Genomic DNA, 17,842 nt, shown 5'->3' with positions numbered 1-17,842 from the left:
CCTTGAGCGGCGGCGACCGCGGCAGCCGCACGGCCGCTGGGCCGCCGCCGGCGAAAGAGTCGGCCGCCCCTGCAGCAGCCGCCGCCGCCATGCTGCCCCACCTCCGCTTTCCCGCCAACTTTGATAGGCAGCGGGGCCGGGGCCGTGGCCACCAATCAGGGGCGTTTTGGCGGAACGGAGCAATCCTAAGCGTCGGGAGGCGGGGCTCCCCAGCCCAGCGGCCTCCAGCGGCCTCCACCGGCCGCCAGAAGTGCGCATGCGTACATCAAGTAACTAACCGTTCCTAAACGTTCCCAAGCGGGTGGGTTGATGAATGGGTGAGTGGGTAGGTGGATGAAGCGAATCACAAGAGAATAAACACATGGAGGGAGGTGAACAACTTGTTTCAACCCATCTCAAAACTTGGTGTCCATGCAAATCACCTGAGAATGTGAGTTTATTCATCTTTACATCGCCTTGCATGGTGGATGACTCTGAGGTTAATCAATACTAGTAAATATTGGAAGGAATAGTAACATGATGAGCTCATGTTTATTGGGAGTGATGAATCGAATCACGAGAGAAGGCTGGGAAGAGAGACAGGAACAGCTGGTGAAACGGACACTTTTATTACTATTTTTCTTATATTTTAATAATAAAATAATGTAAAACTTAAACCGGTTATTTATTTTTTTTACAGAATAAATGAACGTTCATTGTAGAAAATTTAGAGAAGGAAATTTGGAATAATAGAAAAAAAATAGTGCACCTGGGGTGGCTTAGTCGTTTAAGTGTCCGACTTCGGCTCAGGTCATGATCTCACAGTCCGTGTGTTTGAGCCCCACATCCAGCTCTGTTTTGACAGCTCAGAGCCTGGAGCCTGCTTCTGATTATCTGTCTTCCTCTCTTTCTGCCCCTCCCCCACTCACTCTCTGTCTCTGTCTCTCAAAATAAAAAATAAATAAATAAAGACTAAATAAATACATAAAATGGTAAATATCACTTGTAGATATCCACTGTTAACTTTTGGGTGTATTACTGTCTATATGTATGATATACAAATAATGTTTCATGTATTTTTTCACCTAATAATAACATTTCCCCATAGCAAGAAATCTCTGCTTCATCTCAAATGACTTTATACGGCTTCATTTGTCAGATCCCCTGTTTCACCAGTATCCTGGAGTTGGACATGAAGACCATTTCCAATTTTTCATTTTGTAAATTCACCACTGTGAACCTAGGTAGAGCTGAATCTTTGCACACGTTTCAGATAAATTCTTAGAAGTGGAACTCCTCCCTAAAAAGTGTATGTCAGCAAAATCCACAGTCAGCAAAATCCACAAATCCTTAACCAGGCAAATCCTTAAAGTCAAGACCAGTCCTTAGGAAACTTTGTACTCCCACGGCCTCCTGAAGCACAGAGGGTACTGTATACAAAGAGCACACAGTGGGTATTCAACAAGAGCTTAATGTTTCTAAAAGCAGTTAAGATGTCCTGAGCCAGGCCCCATCCTAAAGAGCTTTGCAGGGAGTGTCCTATGGACTCCCACACCCTGTGAAGACTGTGTTCTAGACAGATAAGCAAACAGGCTCATGAAAGCTATGTGGCTTGCCCATGGCCTCTCTGGCTGTAGCCTCTGTGGGATCCTGGCCTCTAACCCCTCAAGTCTGAGCTGTCATAGAACCAAGCTCCTGGGTTAAGAGGGGAGCAGGCACATTAACCAATAGAGAATCCAGCCCTTCATGTCTGGCTTCCCCTGGGCACCTGAAGGCCAGAGAAGTGACGGGGAAGGGAGCTGGGGTAAAGGGAGAGGGCCCCAGGGACAGGGCACTGCACCTGCAGGGCCCAGGGAGGAGACAGAGAGCAGGAAGCACTGAGTAAACCACCAGTGTTTCAGAATGGCTGGGATGCAGACTGGGCATAGACGACGCTGTACCCACATAACATCATTTCTTACCCTCATTTTTCAGGAGACCAAAAGGAGGGTCAGGCCATTGACAGGCCTGTGAGAGGTAGAGCCAGGATTCAAATCCCAAGTCCATCCGATACCGGACTTCATGCTCTTGGACCACTCGTGTCATCATGCGGTCCTTCCCACTGTCCTCCCCCATCCAAGACGCCTCCTCACCTTTGCTTGTGCTGTCCTTGCACAGAGGTTCCCCCCAACTCTCCCAGTTGAAACCTGGCCCCGTCACCAAGTGCCACCACCATCAAACCACTTTTCTTCCGGGGGACATGGGTGAGCTAATGTTTCAAGTCAATTTCTCCCCTCGTGATCGGTTTGCAGACGCCCCTATTCCGGGGTGCCTTTTGACATGTGGGGCTGGGTAACTGTGTATTGTGGAGGCTGTCCTATGTGCACTGTAGGACGGGGGACAGCATCCCTGTCCTCCACCCCCCTAGAGGCCAGTGGTCCCCTCCTGTAGCTGTGACAACTGGAAGTGGTTTCAGACATTGCCGATGTCCCCCTGCTCCCCGCCCCAGAAGAGCGACTGTCTCGAATCTACAATACTCACTGCACTCTGTCTTGACTCATGAGTCCTTGAATCTGTGCCCATCGCAGCAGCTGTGCCGGGGACCTGCACTCAGATGCCAGGCAGGGAACCTGGTAGAGCAGTGAAAAACTGGCCTCCGTGTGTCAAACTCAGCCCGTGGCTGCCACGCAGGCATGTGGGCCCACTGTTGCTGGATTTGATTTCCTGAGATATCGTGATGTATGATCGCCACATGTTAAATAAACATGGTGGCAGCGTATTCTATGCAAAACAAACAGACAAATAAAAGCTGTCTGTGGGGGACTCTGGCCCGTGGGCAGTCTGCAACCTTGGTCTCTATAATGCAAGTGCTTCTCCTAGTATCCGGGTGGCCGGCGTGGTAATGAACGTGCACCTCTTTGGATCCTCTTGAAAAATGCAAGCTAAGGGGCTGCAGCGTTTCACTAGCTCCCGGGGTTGCAAAAGCCGTGTCTTAAATTACCGTCGTGAGCAGGCAGACTGGGGTCTGTTAACACATGCCGGGTGAGTCCTCCTTCTGTGGAATTTATCTCCCTCTCTGCCCCCTACCCTCCCCTGGGCCTGGAGCAACCCCGCCTCTGCGCCTTCAGCTTCCTAGCAAGATCAAAGACCCTTGGAAGGGAATTTCCTGCCACCTGAGGACAAAGGTAAGACAAGGGGAGTTCCAAGCCTTGACCTCACATTCAACCTACTCATTCACCAGTTCTCAGGCAGATCTGGCTGAAATGCTTCCGGTTGCTGGGAACAAAGAATGAACCCTCCGGCCCCAAGAAGAAAAGTTTATTCTGGAAGGATGTCCACACAGTAACATCTTCAAAACAGCCATAGTTGTCATTAGCTGCGCATGTCCTAGGTGCTAAGCACCCTGCCGGGTCCTTCGTGGGCAGAGTCTCAATTACTCCTCACAGTGCTGATGTAATGCCCAAGTCGCAATATCCTCAATGACCAGAGACCACCAGGGGGACCGAGGCACGCAGGCAAAGGCAAAGGGCTTTATTACGGGCTCGGCCCAGGCTCACAGACTTCACGAGCGCAGTGGATCCGTGCTGAGAGCCCCGAGCAAGGGCTGAGCAGGGTTTTTATGGGGTTTGGGGGGGGAGTTACAGGAAATGGTGACATCCAATCATCATTGTATGACAGCATTGGCAGTAACTCTAACCATGCACATTGTCCAGGGTGTTCGTTACTTTTGGCGGGAGCCAATTACAACATGCAGAGTACCTTTAAAATCAACCAATTACAGGGCGAGCCTAGGGTCTTCTTTGGCGACTGACCATCGGGTTAACTTTAACATTAGGTAACAGGGTCCTATCTAAAGTTCCCATCTGCAGGCCTGACCCTTAGGAATGTGGAGAGTGGTAGCCGGCCTTCCCTGATTGGGTGTTGCGAGGGTGGTCTCTCTTGCTCTAGGCAATGTGTAACTGCCTGTTAGTTTCGGGGAACTGAAACCTAGGCCTTCTAGATCAGAGGGGAAACTTAAAGCCTGTCATGGCGTCTGTTGGTTTAGACTTGTGTCCTTACACTACGAAGTTCATTTTACAGATGAAGAAACTGAGGCTTGGAGAGGTGCTGTGACTCCCCCTGCCCCCCACCAAGGTCACACAGCTAGTCAGAGGTGGATCCAGGGATTCTGATCCCTACGTGGAACAAAAGGTCCCTCTCGGTTACCTTAATAATCAGGCCCCCATATGAGGGACACTCTTACCCACTATCCTGGGTCATCCAGGGAGGAATTCCCTGGGGCTTTAAAACAAACAAACAAAAAAAACAAACAAAAAACAGTTCTGTCAAACAAATCTTGGGGGCACCTGGGTGGCTCAACCAGTTAAGCAGTTAGGCGTGTAACTTCTGGTCAGGTCATGATCTCACAGTTCATGAGTTCGAGTCCTGTGTCCGGCTCTGTGCTGACAGCTTCTACAAGCATGGTAGGCTCCGTGCTGACACGGGGGCTGTAGAGACTTACAAGGAAGACCGGACCCCTGCCCGAAAGGAACGACAACCACTAGGCGGACAGACATAGAAAGAGACGCCACTAGATCACCTCTCTGCCTCCATCTCTACTGTCTCCCCCTCACTTCCTCCATTACAACCCCCCATGCCTCCCCGTGGTGCCTCAGACACACCAGGCACCCTGTCACCTCAGGACCTTTGCACAGACCGCATCTTCGAAATTGGAAATTCAGTGTGCTGTGGACACTGACAGCCCCTCCCAGCACACAAGTCACAGTCCAAGTGCTCAGTTGCCTCAGGTGGCTCGTGGCTACCATGTTGGAGCAGCTCTGAGGAGTGGAGGGCCCCCAAGCTGCCGGCTGCACGGCCCTGGGTTCAACAAATCCACATTTTCCTTGACTCTTCAATACATCACAAGCCACGGAGAAGGAGATCCATGCTGTCTCTGGCAGACCTGTGAATGCCCCAAAGTCTGTTTGCAGCCCTGCCAGCTTCCTGTCATTAATTCCTTCCTTAAGAAAGTTAGCTCTTGGGGCACCTGGGTGGCTCAGTTGGTGGAGCAGGTGACTCATCCTAAAATCTTAAACTTTTAAAAAGAAAAAACAGTCAGTTTTTATTAAGCACTTACTGTGTGCCTGGCACCATTGCAAGCCTTTGCACACTTCATCTCCTTCAAGCCCCCTGATGGCCGTATCTGGTAGACAAGATCACTGTGCCCATTATAGAGACCAGAGGGGTCAAAGAAGGTACTCGAACGCACAGGAGGCCCTGGAAGGCAGGCTCCAGCGTCTATGCGTGTAACTGGTACATTGCTGTCACACACTCACGCACCACACGCTGGCCACTGGAACCAAGATGGCAGACACAGGGCTGGGGAGTCAGAGGCCCTGAGTCCGGGTCTTGCTCTCCCACCGCCTGGCTGGACGGCCTTGGGCAAGACTGTCCTCTGAGCTTCAGTTTCCCTTTCTGTGCAATTTAGGGGCTGGGTCATCCTAACTTATGGTGTGGTGGGGTCCCCTCCCTAAGCAAAGAAAAAAAAAAAAGAACATCTTGAGGCAACCTTCCTATTTGGCGTATGTGACAGCATGCTCACGAACTTGCAACATGAGAGCGCTTCATCAGACGGCATGTTGGTGGGTTACCATATGTGGGAGACAAAGAAGCAAAAAGTATATAAACAAAAAACACGCCACGTGGGGTTCGGGGCTCAGTTCTTCGGGTATGAACCCAACTGAGCGGTGCCGGCAGGAACAAAGTTGCTTCCTGGAAAGAAAAGCCTCGTGTCACACTCTCTGTGGGATTCCTGCTGCAATGGCTTCCCTGCATACACGACCTCTGTCTGCAGCCAGACTTAGGACAGATTCTGCAGGACTTCAACCTCTGGCCCCTGTAGGGAAATCCTCTGATCCCCAAGGAAGTCCTTACCTCTCACGCCACTTGTAGCTGGAGAGCCCCTCACTGCAGAGAAAGACACGGCCAAAGACACAGATGGACCACCTCCCCCCAAAAAATAAAGAGTGAGAGGCAACAGTCATGGAGCCCTTACTCTATGCCTTGCACACATCACCTCCTTTCATCCCTGCAAGAGCCTCCACAATACTGTGGGTATACGCATTTTACCGATGCAGGAGACTGAGGCCCACAGAGGTTTGACTCACCCAGGAGCAGGATCACCTCTGCTCACCGTACCTAACCCAGCACTCCCACCCCTGGGCACCCACCCTACAGAAATGAAGACTTAGGCGCACGCCGAAAGCACAGCCGTTTACAGCAGTCCGTCCGTCCGTGATCGCCCCAGACTGGAGACAAGCCAGATGTCATTCAGCAGGGAAATGGAGAAGCAAAGGGTGGCATCTCCACACCTTGAAATAGCACTCAGCAAGAAAAAGGAATAGACATCGGGTAGACACCGCAGCTTGGATAAACGGCAGCTACGTTCTGTTGGGCACAAAGGAACGGGGACCCAGAAGTTCTCAGCCTGTGGGATTCCACCTCTGTGACGTTCCCGAATGGCTAAAATGAGGGGGACAGAAAACAGATCAGTGGTTGCCATGGGCTGGGTCGAAGGGGGCGCAGAGAGGGCTAATGGAAAGGGGCTGCAGGCGGGGACTTTTTGGGATGATGGAATTATTTTGTGTTCTGGGTGTGGTGGCGGTCATTACACAAATATCGACCTGTGTTATGATTCCTAGAACCGTACACACACACACACACACAGGCACACACGCACATGCACACGCGCACGCACACATACACATACACCCAGAGCAGCATCCCAGCCCTGAGGTGGCTCCTGGCTGCCTCCTCCGGGATGGCCTCTGGCCCAGCCAGGAGACAGCACTTCCTTTTCTCTTCTTCCCCTATGGGAAGAGGGGGAGGGGAGGGAGGGGGAGGAAGGGGTGGGGAGTGACTGCTAAACGGGTACATGCCTCCTTTTGGGCTGATGGAAACATTCTGGAAATAGGCTGAGAGGATGGTTGTACCATAGGGTGAGTGTGCCAAATGCCGCCGGATTGGACACTTTGTGTTTTGGTTTTTATTTGAAAGAGAGAGTGTGAGCGTGGGAGAGGGACAGAGAGAGGGGGAGACAGAGACAGAATCTCACGCAGACCTCCATGCTCAGCTCGGAGCCCCACACGGGGCTCAATCGCACGGCCCTGGGATCGTGAGCTGAGCCAAAATCAAGAGTCAGCTGCTTTACCGACTCAGCCACCCAGGTGCCCCTGAATCGTACATTTTGAAATGGTTGATTTTATATTCCTTTCACCTCTATTTTAAAAAGGAGGAGGGGGGAAAAAGCTCAAACCAGAAAACAAGACCATATCCAGGGATAACTATGCCCTACATCTACGTGGGAGAACCAGGCTTCACAGTAAGTCCAGGGACTTGCCCAAAGCCAAGATGGTCCCCCAAGGGCAGCAAGTGCTTGGGTTTAGGCTGGGGGGCAGAGGGGTGGACAGGATGACCTCCCTCCTCCCCCCACCCGCACCCTGCCAAAGCCTCAAAGCAGTGTCTCCCAACCTGAATGCCTCAACTGTCAGAAAGGGGTAGTTTCCCAACAGTGCTGGGACTGTGGTTTTCTGGGGGGCCATGACCCTCATTATAGCTCACCGAGGCGTGCAGCACCCCTGCGCGGGCGCTCACCTCTGAGGGACTCAGACTTCAGCTTTGCAAAACAGCGACACCCCTGAGTGAGTCCAGCTGGGAACAAAGGAAGTATGAGTCAACCCTGACAGACTCTTAAAAACGGCTGTATTCGGGGGCTACAGGTGGGCCCGAGACAGGTCTGTGTGAGCCCCGGGTGGGCGCCAGGTGCCATCGTGTCCCCCACCCCCATCCAGCCATCCCCGGGGACGGGTGCACAGTGGGCTGGCCGCAGGGGGCCAGCAGGGCCAGCCGGGGAGCTGACAGGGAGAGATTTCTACCCAGGCACCTGCTGAGGGGACCCCTCGGACAAGGGGAGAAGGACCCTGCTTGTGTACAAGGGTCACCTTGGCGCTGTACCACCCCCGGCCAGGGAGATGTGGTGTGGCCCCATTGCACCGAGAAAGACTGAGTCTGATCCCTTTAGTCATTTCTTCTCTCACCAAGCAATCACTGAATACCTGCTCTGGCCAGACGCCGGAATGAGGTAGTAAACGAAATAGACAAGGGCTGTGATTTTTTTTGAAGTTTGTAGGTAGATGAGAGTGAGGAGGAGGAAAGAGAGGCCGGTTCGGGTGATGGGTATGCGCGTGAAGGAGATCAACCAAGAGCGGGGACAGAAGACCTCTACCTGGAAAGGCTCTGCCCGCTGCCAGAGCTTAGTTGGAGACTTGAATGATGAGTGATCAGGGAAGAGCACTGCAGGCAGACGGAGCAGCACATGCAAAGGCCCTGAGGTCCGAACGACTGTCTCAGGACCAGATAGCCCAGGGTTGGGTGTAGTGAGTGAGGGGGAGGGGGCAGGGTGGGGAGACTGTCCAGAGGTGGGGGGGGGGGGACTCATATTTGTTCTAAATGCAACAGGGATTCTCTAGGGTTGGGGGGGAGTGGCTCCTGGCTGCGGTGTGGAAAATGGACCGTGGGGGCAGGGAGGCAGGAACAGCCAGGAGGCTGTCATTGCAGTAACTGGAGGTGTCTGACGCTTGGAGCAAGGTGGCATCAGGGGAGTGCAGAGGAGTGGCTGGTTTCATGTCCCCAGACCCCCCAGTCATGGTCTGATAGGTTAACAAAGGAAGGAGTCAAGGATGACACTTTGGGGGGCATGAGCATCTGGGTTTAGGCAGGTGCCCCGTCTGAGACACAGACGGTTTGAGCAAGGTCCCCCTGCAGGAACTGACTGTCCCTCCTTCTCCCTGTAACCCCCAGCGCCCCCAAAGCGAGGCCCAGAGTGCCCTGCGCTCCTGCCTCTCCGTGCCCTCCTCTCTCCATCCTGACCTCATGCTGTCCCCCGAGGCACAGAGCCCTTCCCGCTCTGTCCCCTGACTTACCATCTCTGTCTCCATCTCCACATCTTTGCTGCTCGGTCCCTCCTGTCAGAGGGCCCTTTCTCCCTTGGGCTGAGAAGGAGCCCCCCGCCCCCCACCTCTGAGGGGCTGGGGAGGGCAGCGGCTCTAAATGCACTGCCTCCTTGATTTGAATCCCACCTTGACCACCTCCTCGCACAGGCTCCTGAGCAAGTTCTTTGACAGGCCTCAGTCTCTACCTCTGCAAAATGGGCTTGAAGACACAGGGCGCTACCACAGTTGGGTGGCTGTAAGTTTAAAGAGGGAGCACTCACTCATTTGGCTCCTGTAACAGGAGAAGTGTCACCAGTGGTCAGAAGATGTTTCCCCAGAGGCTACTGCTCTTTGCTATTTCTGCGCTCGGACCCCTGTATTAAGCGGGGGAAGCGCGCACGGGGGTGTGAAAAGGCTGCCGACTGCCAGGAGGATCATTTCATTTGAGTCTCCAGAGTGTCACCTGACGAATGCATGAATGACTGCACGTGTGCGCCCCACGCCCCTGCACAGAGGACGTCCTATCCTGCTTTTACAGGGGGGGAAACTGAGTCCAGGGCCCACACGGCTGGATAGGCTATGTGTGGGTGGGCTCCTTCGTTGGTCTTTCTCTGGCCGGCGGGGACCCTGAGACGGGTCCCCAAGAAGCCCTGGCTAGGGCGCGCCTCACACCACAGGTGCCACGGCCAGTGGGGCCTGCAGCGGACGCTTGGGGCCACACGCCCGCCCTCATTTACATCCCTCCACACCCTGCAGCCAGGGGAGCCAGAAGAGGAAGCCACAGGTCAGGCCAAGCCTAGGTCACAGTACCTCTGCTGTGTCTGCTGGAAACTAGACCATGAGGTTTACAGGAATCAGGACCTCGGAGCAGCAGCAAATATGAAAGCAAAACTCACATATACACACGTGTGCACACAGAGGGACATGCATGCACACAGGCACACACGTGCGTACAGGCACGTACAGATGCCAAGGGCGTGCACGTGCCAAGGCACACACGCCCGTCTCCCTACAGACCACCCGCATCCCCAGTGGCAAACTCTGACCTCCTGACCCACCAGTAAGCCTCCCACCCAGCAATCCCAGCTGCTTGGAAGACCGGGGGGAGACGGGGCAGGGGTGCTGCCGAATCACTGCCAGCTGGGTGCCTTCCATCAAGGCGTTAGTTAGCCCTGCTGGACCTCAGGCTCCATCATTACCAAAGCAGAGATGCTCACGATGAAAAACAAAACAACCTGCTTCCTTCATTGGGGGCTCGTGGCCAGCCGAGCACAAAGTACGTGCTCAGGAAAAGCCTGTTAAAGGACTGAAAACATTCACGACAGACTGAGGGCCTTCTGTGTCTAGAGGTGGAGGCCTGTGAATGCTCACACTCCCCCGGAGGCAAGAGGTCTCTCACCTTACAGAAGAGGAAACTGAGACCCCAAAGGGAAAGGCCTCTTGTCCAGGTCACCAAGGTGCACAGGTCTCCTGACCCAGCCCCCCAGCATGTCTGTACAGAGAGGCACAGACCTGCCGGGGCCCACCCAGGGCTGTCTCCAGGGGGTCTCTCTAGCCCACCATGCCCCATGAGTCCTGGAAGCGTCCTTGGCCAGCTGGTGTCAGGGGCCAGGGAGCAGGGACGCCTGGCAGACGCATGGAGGGGGCTGAAAAGGAGAGGACTGGCCTGGGGTCACCCAGTATGTAGGGACTCTAGGGGCGCTGTAACTAATTTCCATGAACTAGGTGACCTAAAACAATAGCAATTGCTTCTCTCACAGTTCTGTGGGCCAGAAGTCCACAGTCAAGGTACCAGCAGGACCGTACTCCTCTGGAGGCTCTGGGGTCCACGCCTTCCCTCCCTCTTCCAGCTTCTGGCTTTGTGGCTGCGTGATTCCAATCTCGGCCTCCACCTTCACCCGGCCTCCGTCCCAAGGGTCTGTGTGTCGCAATCTCCTGCCCTTCTAAGGACACATGTCACTGGCGTGGGTGCCCACCCTAAATCTAGATGTTCTCATTGAAAGATCCTTAATTATACCTGCAAAGACCTTTTATTCCCAAATAAGATCCAATTCATAGATTCTGCAGGTTTGGATGTGAACCTATGTCTTTGGGGGATATGATTCAACCAACTATCCTTGATGAGCCAGCGGCAGTGCGAGGCAGAGCCCTTCCCCAGCCCAGCTCTTAACTGAGATATCATTAACCTGACCAGGGTTGAGACAAGAGACAGATTTTAGAGCCTCTCTGCCTGGCTTGGAACCCTGACCTTACCTCTTATTTGCTGTGGGACCTCAAGAAAGTGGCCTACCTTCTCTGTGCCTTGGTTTCTTCACCCATAAAATGAGGATAAGACAGACTTTGCCTCCTAATGGAAATTCAATAAGTTGATACGTGTAAAGCCTCAGAACGATGCCTGCCTGGAATCTAGAAAACTCTCAATAAGTGTCTGATAAATAAATACATAAAATCATGTCTAGCATACTTTGCTCAGTGCATGCTAACTATTGTCTGAGGGAGGTGTGGGGGAAGAAACATTTTCCTCTTCCCCTTAAGGTTCTTTTGGCTGCTCTAAAAATTAAATTGACATGAAACAGACCAACAGGAGAAAATCAGCAAGGGGCCCACAAGAATAGGTGGCCCATAGCAGTCAGATTTCTATGACATCTAGAGCTGAGGCAAAGGGCTAGGGGTCTGGGAGACAATTCACAGGAAGAGAAAAAGAGTAAATGTTTGGTAAGCAAATGTCTGCTAGGACACTCAGAAGCAGGGGGGCACAGAGAAGAATTTTAACCACAGCCTTTGCCATCTAGCTCCCTGTCTGTTACACCTAGGTCATCATGTTATGCTGTAGCTCTGCGGGGACAGCTCCATTCCCACAGCAGGGCCTGTGTGTAAATATTTTCACGCATTAAGGGGGATGGTCACAGGTTCTTCCTGAGCCCTCTGTTTCCTTTTTTTTTTTTCTTTTTTACTTGTGTTTATTTTTCAGAGAGGGAAAGAGACAGAGCACGAGCATGGGAGGGGTAGAGAGAGACGAAGACCCAGAGTCCAAAGCAGGCTCCAGGTTCCGGGCTGTCAGCACAGAGCCTGACGCGGGTCTCGAACTCACGCCTCAGGATCATAGCCTGGGGGTGCCTGGGTGGCTCAGTCGGTTAAGTGTCCGGCTTCAACTCAGGTCAAGATCTCACGGTTCGTGGGTTCGAGTTCCACGTCAGGCTCTGGGCTGACAGCTAACTCAAGAGCCTGGAGCCTGCTTCAGATTCTGTGTCTCCCTCTTCTCTCTGACCCTCCCCTGCTCGTGCTGTCTCTGTCTCTCAAAAATAAAATAAAAACCATAAAAAAAAAATTAAAAAAAAAAAGATCATAGCCTGAGCTGAGGTCGGACACCCAACCAACTGAGCCACCCGGGCGCTCCCAGAGCCCTCTGTTTCTTAAAAATAATTAACCTAAGATAATCTACATGCCAAAGAGACACATTTTCGGGTGGCACAGTTTGTTCCCCGAGAGCGTCTGGCAACGTCCCAAAGGATTCTTCACCCAGCGTCTCCCTGGGTTCCCCTTTTCACTGCCCCCACCCCGGGGGGGGTGGACAATGTCACGACTGCCCCGCTTGTCAGATGAGAACACTGGCTCTCAGTGTGGGGTCGGGGACGGCCCCTCACCTGGTATCCCAGCACCGGGTGAGGGTCCCAGACTAAGTCTGACCCCCAACAATGGCTTCAAAGCAAAAAGCTTAAAGCAGGACAAGTGTGTAGGTGCTTCATAAAGCTAACGCTAACCCTGAAGGACAGTATGATAAACAGCAGTGGCTCTCTGAGGGTGGTCCCCAGGCCGACAGCATCAGCGTCACCTCCGGACTTGCTAGGAATGCACATTCCTTGGCACCCTCCCCGGCCCCAGAGCTTCGGAAGCTGCAGGCAGGGCTACCGGATGCTCAAGCTCAAGGACCCCTGACCTAGGGATGTGAAGTGCAGATGGAGAGCCAGCCGCCCTGGGCTGTACCGGGATCTGCCACCTCATCAGCGGGTGTCCCCAGGCATCCACTTCCCAGTTGGAAAAGGAGGAGGTGATCGAGTCTGGCCGGTCACTCTGGGACCCACCATCAAGTTCATATACCCTCATCGAGTTCATACCCAACGCTGTGGAGGTGCTGGCCGATTCCTGTAATTATTCTATTTAGGGACCAGCTTTCACTGGACGAGTTTCCGCCGGCGTGTGCACATTCCTTTTAGGAAGGGAGGAAAACGGGAGATATTAACTGCTTTGTTCAAAACTGTACTTGGTGAGTTTTTAACATTGGTTGTTAACTTTTCCAGTCAAGTCTGCTGATCCTTGAGACCCTAAAATCAGCGAACCGGTGCTTGAAGATGGGAGGTCACTGGCCCCGTCAAAGGTGGGTAAACCGTGGCTCCCTGACGGTCCCCTGGGAACCGAGGTGGCAGTAGAAGCTGGCTCTCGGGCCCCACTGGGAGTGCCAGCCCCACAGAAATAGCACTTGGCTTCCATGGAAATCTCCCTGAGCTGCCCTTGGCGAGCAATCAGGAACAGGGAGTTTCGGGAGACAGGGCCCATCCCCAGGTGCCTGGATTTCTTTAGAACCTTGCGTAGGCAGAGGGGGCCACAACACTGCTAGGCTTGGGTCAGAGACATCAGCAGTGCAGGGGTGATGCCAGGGACAATAACACAAGTCCCAGGTGCCACTTATGGTCGCCTGACCCACAAAGGGCGAACACTCCTACTTCAGGGCTGAGGATGCCACGGCCCAGAGCTGATGCCGTGAGCCCAAGGTCACAAAGCTGCTGGGTGGCAGAGGAAGGATTCGAACCAAGATGTGTCGAGCCTCAGAGCCTGGGAGAGTTGCAGGTTTGGGGGCCTCCAGGCACCGCTGGCCACCACTCTGAAACGCCAGCCTGGCCTGTCCGAGGCTCAGGACAAGGGACCCATCTCTGTCCCTCTGTACCTGCCAAGGAAGAGGAAGCTGGATGGAGCGGGGTGGGAAGCGGGGGCAGGTCCGAAGAAGATTCATTGCCCATCACAGGGGAGACTTGGGGTCCCTGCCCCTCACTTGATTTCCAGGCGGGACACGCAGGCAGCAGTGCGGGATGGACATGGGGTCCAGTGGCGGATGGCACTCCAGAGACTGGGGTTCTGCCTGCCTGATCTGTCACAGACCCCTCAGCCTCAGCTTCTGCATCCGAAGAATGGCTTCTCATCTCTGATCCGGGAATCTCTGAATTCTAAGAAGAAGCCACAGAAGAGGCAACACCGGCCCACTGTTTCTGGTCTCTGCCTGTCATCTCCGGAGAGCACAGTGACAGGACTCGGGAATCCGGATGCAACTGCTGGGCTCTGCAGAGAGGCTGGGACCAGTGGGGAAGAGGCGCAGGACGCTGGGTGCGGTCAGCTCCCGAGCCGGCCAAGGTGGGGGGTGGGCCCCAGGGGGATACATTGAACAGCAGGCCCGTGGATGGTGGTGGGTGCAGCTGGTGACCAGGGGGCACTTACAAGGTGTTAGAATTCTCCGGGCTCCATTTACACCGCTTTCACCTCCCAGACAACCCGGGGAGGCTGGGATGTACAGCAAGGAGACCAAGGCACAGAGAAGTTGAGTAGCAGCCCACGGTCACACAGGCGGGTCAGCAAGGAGGCGATTCTGACCTTGCACACCGGTTCTAGAGCCCACAATGCACCCCTCAGCCCCGCGGCCCCGATGGACTGGGTACTCCGTGAAGAAATGATGGAATGAAAAGAGTGAGGCAGAGACAACATGTGACATGGGGGTTAGGGGGGACAGCTAAGGGCGGGGAGCAGGCAGGTGCCAGAGGCCCTGGGAGTCACCCGTGGAGCTGCTGAGCAAGGAAACGTGTCCCGACAGGCAGGGTGGCTGCCACCAAATGCCTTCTGCTGTGCTTTAAGCAGAGATCCTACTTCTTGGAACCTGTCCTGTGCAAATGCTCCCCTTCCTCCTCCTGGGGGTTAAGCTGTGTGGCTGGCTTTGTCTCCCCATCCAGGGACCACACACATTTCCTGAAAAAGGCTTTCTGTCCTCCGGCACCTGGTAGGAGGGTGGGGGAGGGGGTACAGATAGCACTGTGGGTGGCCAGGCCCAGGGATGGTCCCTGAACTATCGCAGGTGCCTCTTGGGACCAATCTTGGGCTGGGAACTGTCCTCAGTGGTTGAATGCCGTTTCATTCCTCAGCCATAGGGCACCCCAAACCATTGGTGTGCGTGTGATCCTTTCCATGGGGTATAACCTACAGGCAGTGCGGGGCGCGCATCTGAAGCCTGAGGCTCAGTCAGATTTTACACGCACTCTTGAAAGTCACTGCCGCGATCAAGATTCCAGCGCTGGTGGCTACAGTAGAGACACCTGCCTCTCCAAGGAGCTTTTGGGAGTGCAGAATTGCTGGCCCCTTGAGCACCTACCTAGTGGGTCAGAATCTGCCTTCCACTGAACAAAGCCCCAGGGGATTCAAGGTCCCATAGGGGTGGGAGCCCCTGGGGGGGGGTCGTGAACCCCCACACTTTCTCAAGCATGCTGTATGATGAGCCAGGAACTGTTATTATCATATTAATATCAATATCGGTATCAATACCATGTTGATATACATACAAATAGTTTATCCATAATGTGCCATTTGGCAGGGGAGAAACCAAATCCTGGAGAGGTCTGACGATCTGCCCAAGAGTGCTACAAAGGGGGCCCGTCCAGATGTGAGCCCAGTCTGCCTGATGTTACTAAATCTCTCAGAGAGCAAGTAGCCTCAGAGAGCCGTCCCACACACTGGTTCCAGAAAGCAAGCTTCTTTCTTTTCTTTCCTCCTTTGAGAAAAACTCTTTAATGTTTATTTACTTCTGAGAGAGAAAGCACAAGAAGGGGAGGGGGCAGAGACAAAGAGGGGGACACAGAATCTGAAGCAGGTTCCAGGCTCTGAGCTAGCTGTCAGCACAGAGCCCGATGCAGGGCTCGAACCCACGAACCGTGAGATCATGACCTGAGCTGAAGCCGGACGCTTCACTGATGGAGCCACCCAGGTGCCCCATCTTTCCTCCTTTGGAAAAGAACCCCGCAACAGCAACACATGCGTATGACTGAAACGAAAATTCAAAGCATCCAAAGGCTTTTGGAAAACAGCCTGCTCCCACCCAGCCCCCGCCGCCCAGCTGCCCCTTCCTGGAGCCACGGCTCTGCTCAGTTTCCCATGTGCCTTTTCAAAAAGATGCTCGGAGTGTGAGAATGAGCATGTGGAAATAAGTCGTGTCTTCTCTCTCAGGCAAGTGCAAGCATATTCTACACCCGGACGTGCCCCTTGCTTTTATCACCCTGTACTTTGTCACCCTATTGGCACATAAAACCCGGGTTGTGAACTGAGGGCTGAAGAGGGAGGGGGGAAGGGGAAGCGGGGTGATGGTCATGGAGGGGGGCACCTATGGGGAAGAGCATTAGTTGTTATATGGAAACCAATTTCGTAATAAACTATAAAAAAATAAAACATAAAAACATAAAAAAAACTGGATTATGGTTGGATTGTACCATAATTCACCTCGCCACTTCCTGACTGCGGGTGTTTCCAGTTTGTTCCCCAGCAGTGCGGTGCCAAATCCTGCACTCGGGCAGCCGGCATGGCTAGGGGCGTGGCTGCAGGAGGCCACCGCCCACACCCCCGCCCCCGCCCAGGTGGAGGCCCCGCCCCCGGCGTGTGTGATGTTGACCTTGGCAGTCATAAGGAGCATTTCTTATCTGCCCTGCTTGGACGGGGCTCAGGATGCCGGGTGCCTCTGGAGCCCACATCCTGGGTGGGGGCTGACAGGAGGGGTCCAGAGTAGCTTTCCAAGAAACTGAAAACGGAACCAGAGAGCTGTTGGCAGCACTCGAGGCTCCTTGGGAGTAGGAAACCTGGCTGTGTAGCCACTTCTCCAGAGATAAGGGCCTGGAGCCACCCTTTCCCTGAACTTCCTGGGGTGACAGCCCCTCCACCCCCCGCAAAGCTTCTCAGACTTGAGCTTTGCCTTGGACCAGGGCCCGGAAAGCACTGGAAGCTTTTCAGTGTCAAGCCCAGTGCAGATCAGATGTTGGTTCTTTTAATCCTCAAAAACATAAGGAGGTAGGCATAGTTATTATGCCCATTCTACAGAGGGGGAAAGTGAGGCCACACAAGTTAAGAACCACGTCAGGGTGACACAGCTAGTGAGGGCAGAGCCCATATCCTCACCATTAAGCCGTGGGCAATGGCTCTCACGCACGGGTGTGCGCCAGCATTTCCTCCCCCTCCCCAGAGGGGGGGGGCTTGTTAAAACATGCTTTGCTGGGCCCCACCCACCCCAGAGTTCTCAACCCCCTGGGTGTGAGGGTGGACCCAGAGTCTGGATTTCTAACAAGCTCCAGGTGATGCTATGCTTTGGGTCAGGGACCACCCTGTGAGGATCGCTGTTGTAAGCCACGTAGAACATTCTCAAAACTAACCTATTAGCAGTGACTCTACATTCCAGAAGGATCCGTTCCTGCACTAGAGTTGGTCATCAAGGCCCTCAGACTAGGGATTCTTCATGAAAGGGCTCATGCCCACCCACTCCCACTACATGGCCTGTGGCCTGGGCTTCACTCACAACCTTGACCCCAAATGAGAAACCACTTTGCAACACACCCAGCTGAAGATGCAAAATGAGAAAGACAATAGCAGGAGTGGGGGGCACGGGGACCCACTGACAGTTCTGTTTTCTGCCGTTTGCAAGTGAGCAAGAGGCGAGGGGGGGGGAGGGAGAATCCCATGAGGGGTAGAGAAAGAGAGTGAGGGGGAAGAGAGTAAAGCAGGGTCCCGCAAAGCGGGGCTCAAGCTCACCTGATGCGAGACTCGAACTCACGAACTGTGAGATCATGACCTGAGCGGAAATCAAGAGTCAGCTGCCCAACCAACTGACCTACTTAAGCGCC

General features: G+C 53.9%; 1 protein-coding gene and 2 long non-coding RNA genes across 3 annotated transcripts in view; 1 reads left to right on the top strand and 2 right to left on the bottom strand.

The window, feature by feature from the left end:
- Positions 1-96, bottom strand: part of RMI2 (RecQ mediated genome instability 2) — a 4,212-nt gene extending 4,116 nt beyond the window's left edge. The window contains exon 1 of the mRNA XM_029948180.1: positions 1-96. This exon is cut by the window's left edge and continues 222 nt beyond it. Coding sequence (XP_029804040.1) covers positions 1-91 — 91 coding nt within the window. The 5' untranslated portion in view covers positions 92-96.
- A 1,967-nt stretch (positions 97-2,063) lies between these two features.
- LOC115298965 lies at positions 2,064-2,805 on the top strand. Its single transcript, XR_003911912.1, has 2 exons — positions 2,064-2,222; positions 2,387-2,805. It is a non-coding gene; the product is annotated as an uncharacterized LOC115298965 (long non-coding RNA).
- A 10,363-nt stretch (positions 2,806-13,168) lies between these two features.
- LOC115300433 lies at positions 13,169-16,485 on the bottom strand. Its single transcript, XR_003912647.1, has 2 exons — positions 16,455-16,485; positions 13,169-13,869 (listed from the first exon to the last, which is right to left on the bottom strand). It is a non-coding gene; the product is annotated as an uncharacterized LOC115300433 (long non-coding RNA).
- Positions 16,486-17,842: the final 1,357 nt, after the last annotated feature.

Source organism: Suricata suricatta, chromosome 8 (assembly GCF_006229205.1).
Source record: "Suricata suricatta isolate VVHF042 chromosome 8, meerkat_22Aug2017_6uvM2_HiC, whole genome shotgun sequence".
Lineage (NCBI taxonomy): Eukaryota > Metazoa > Chordata > Mammalia > Carnivora > Herpestidae > Suricata > Suricata suricatta.
The sequence above is the reverse complement of the archived record's forward strand: the minus strand, read 5'-3'. Positions and strand labels throughout refer to the sequence as shown.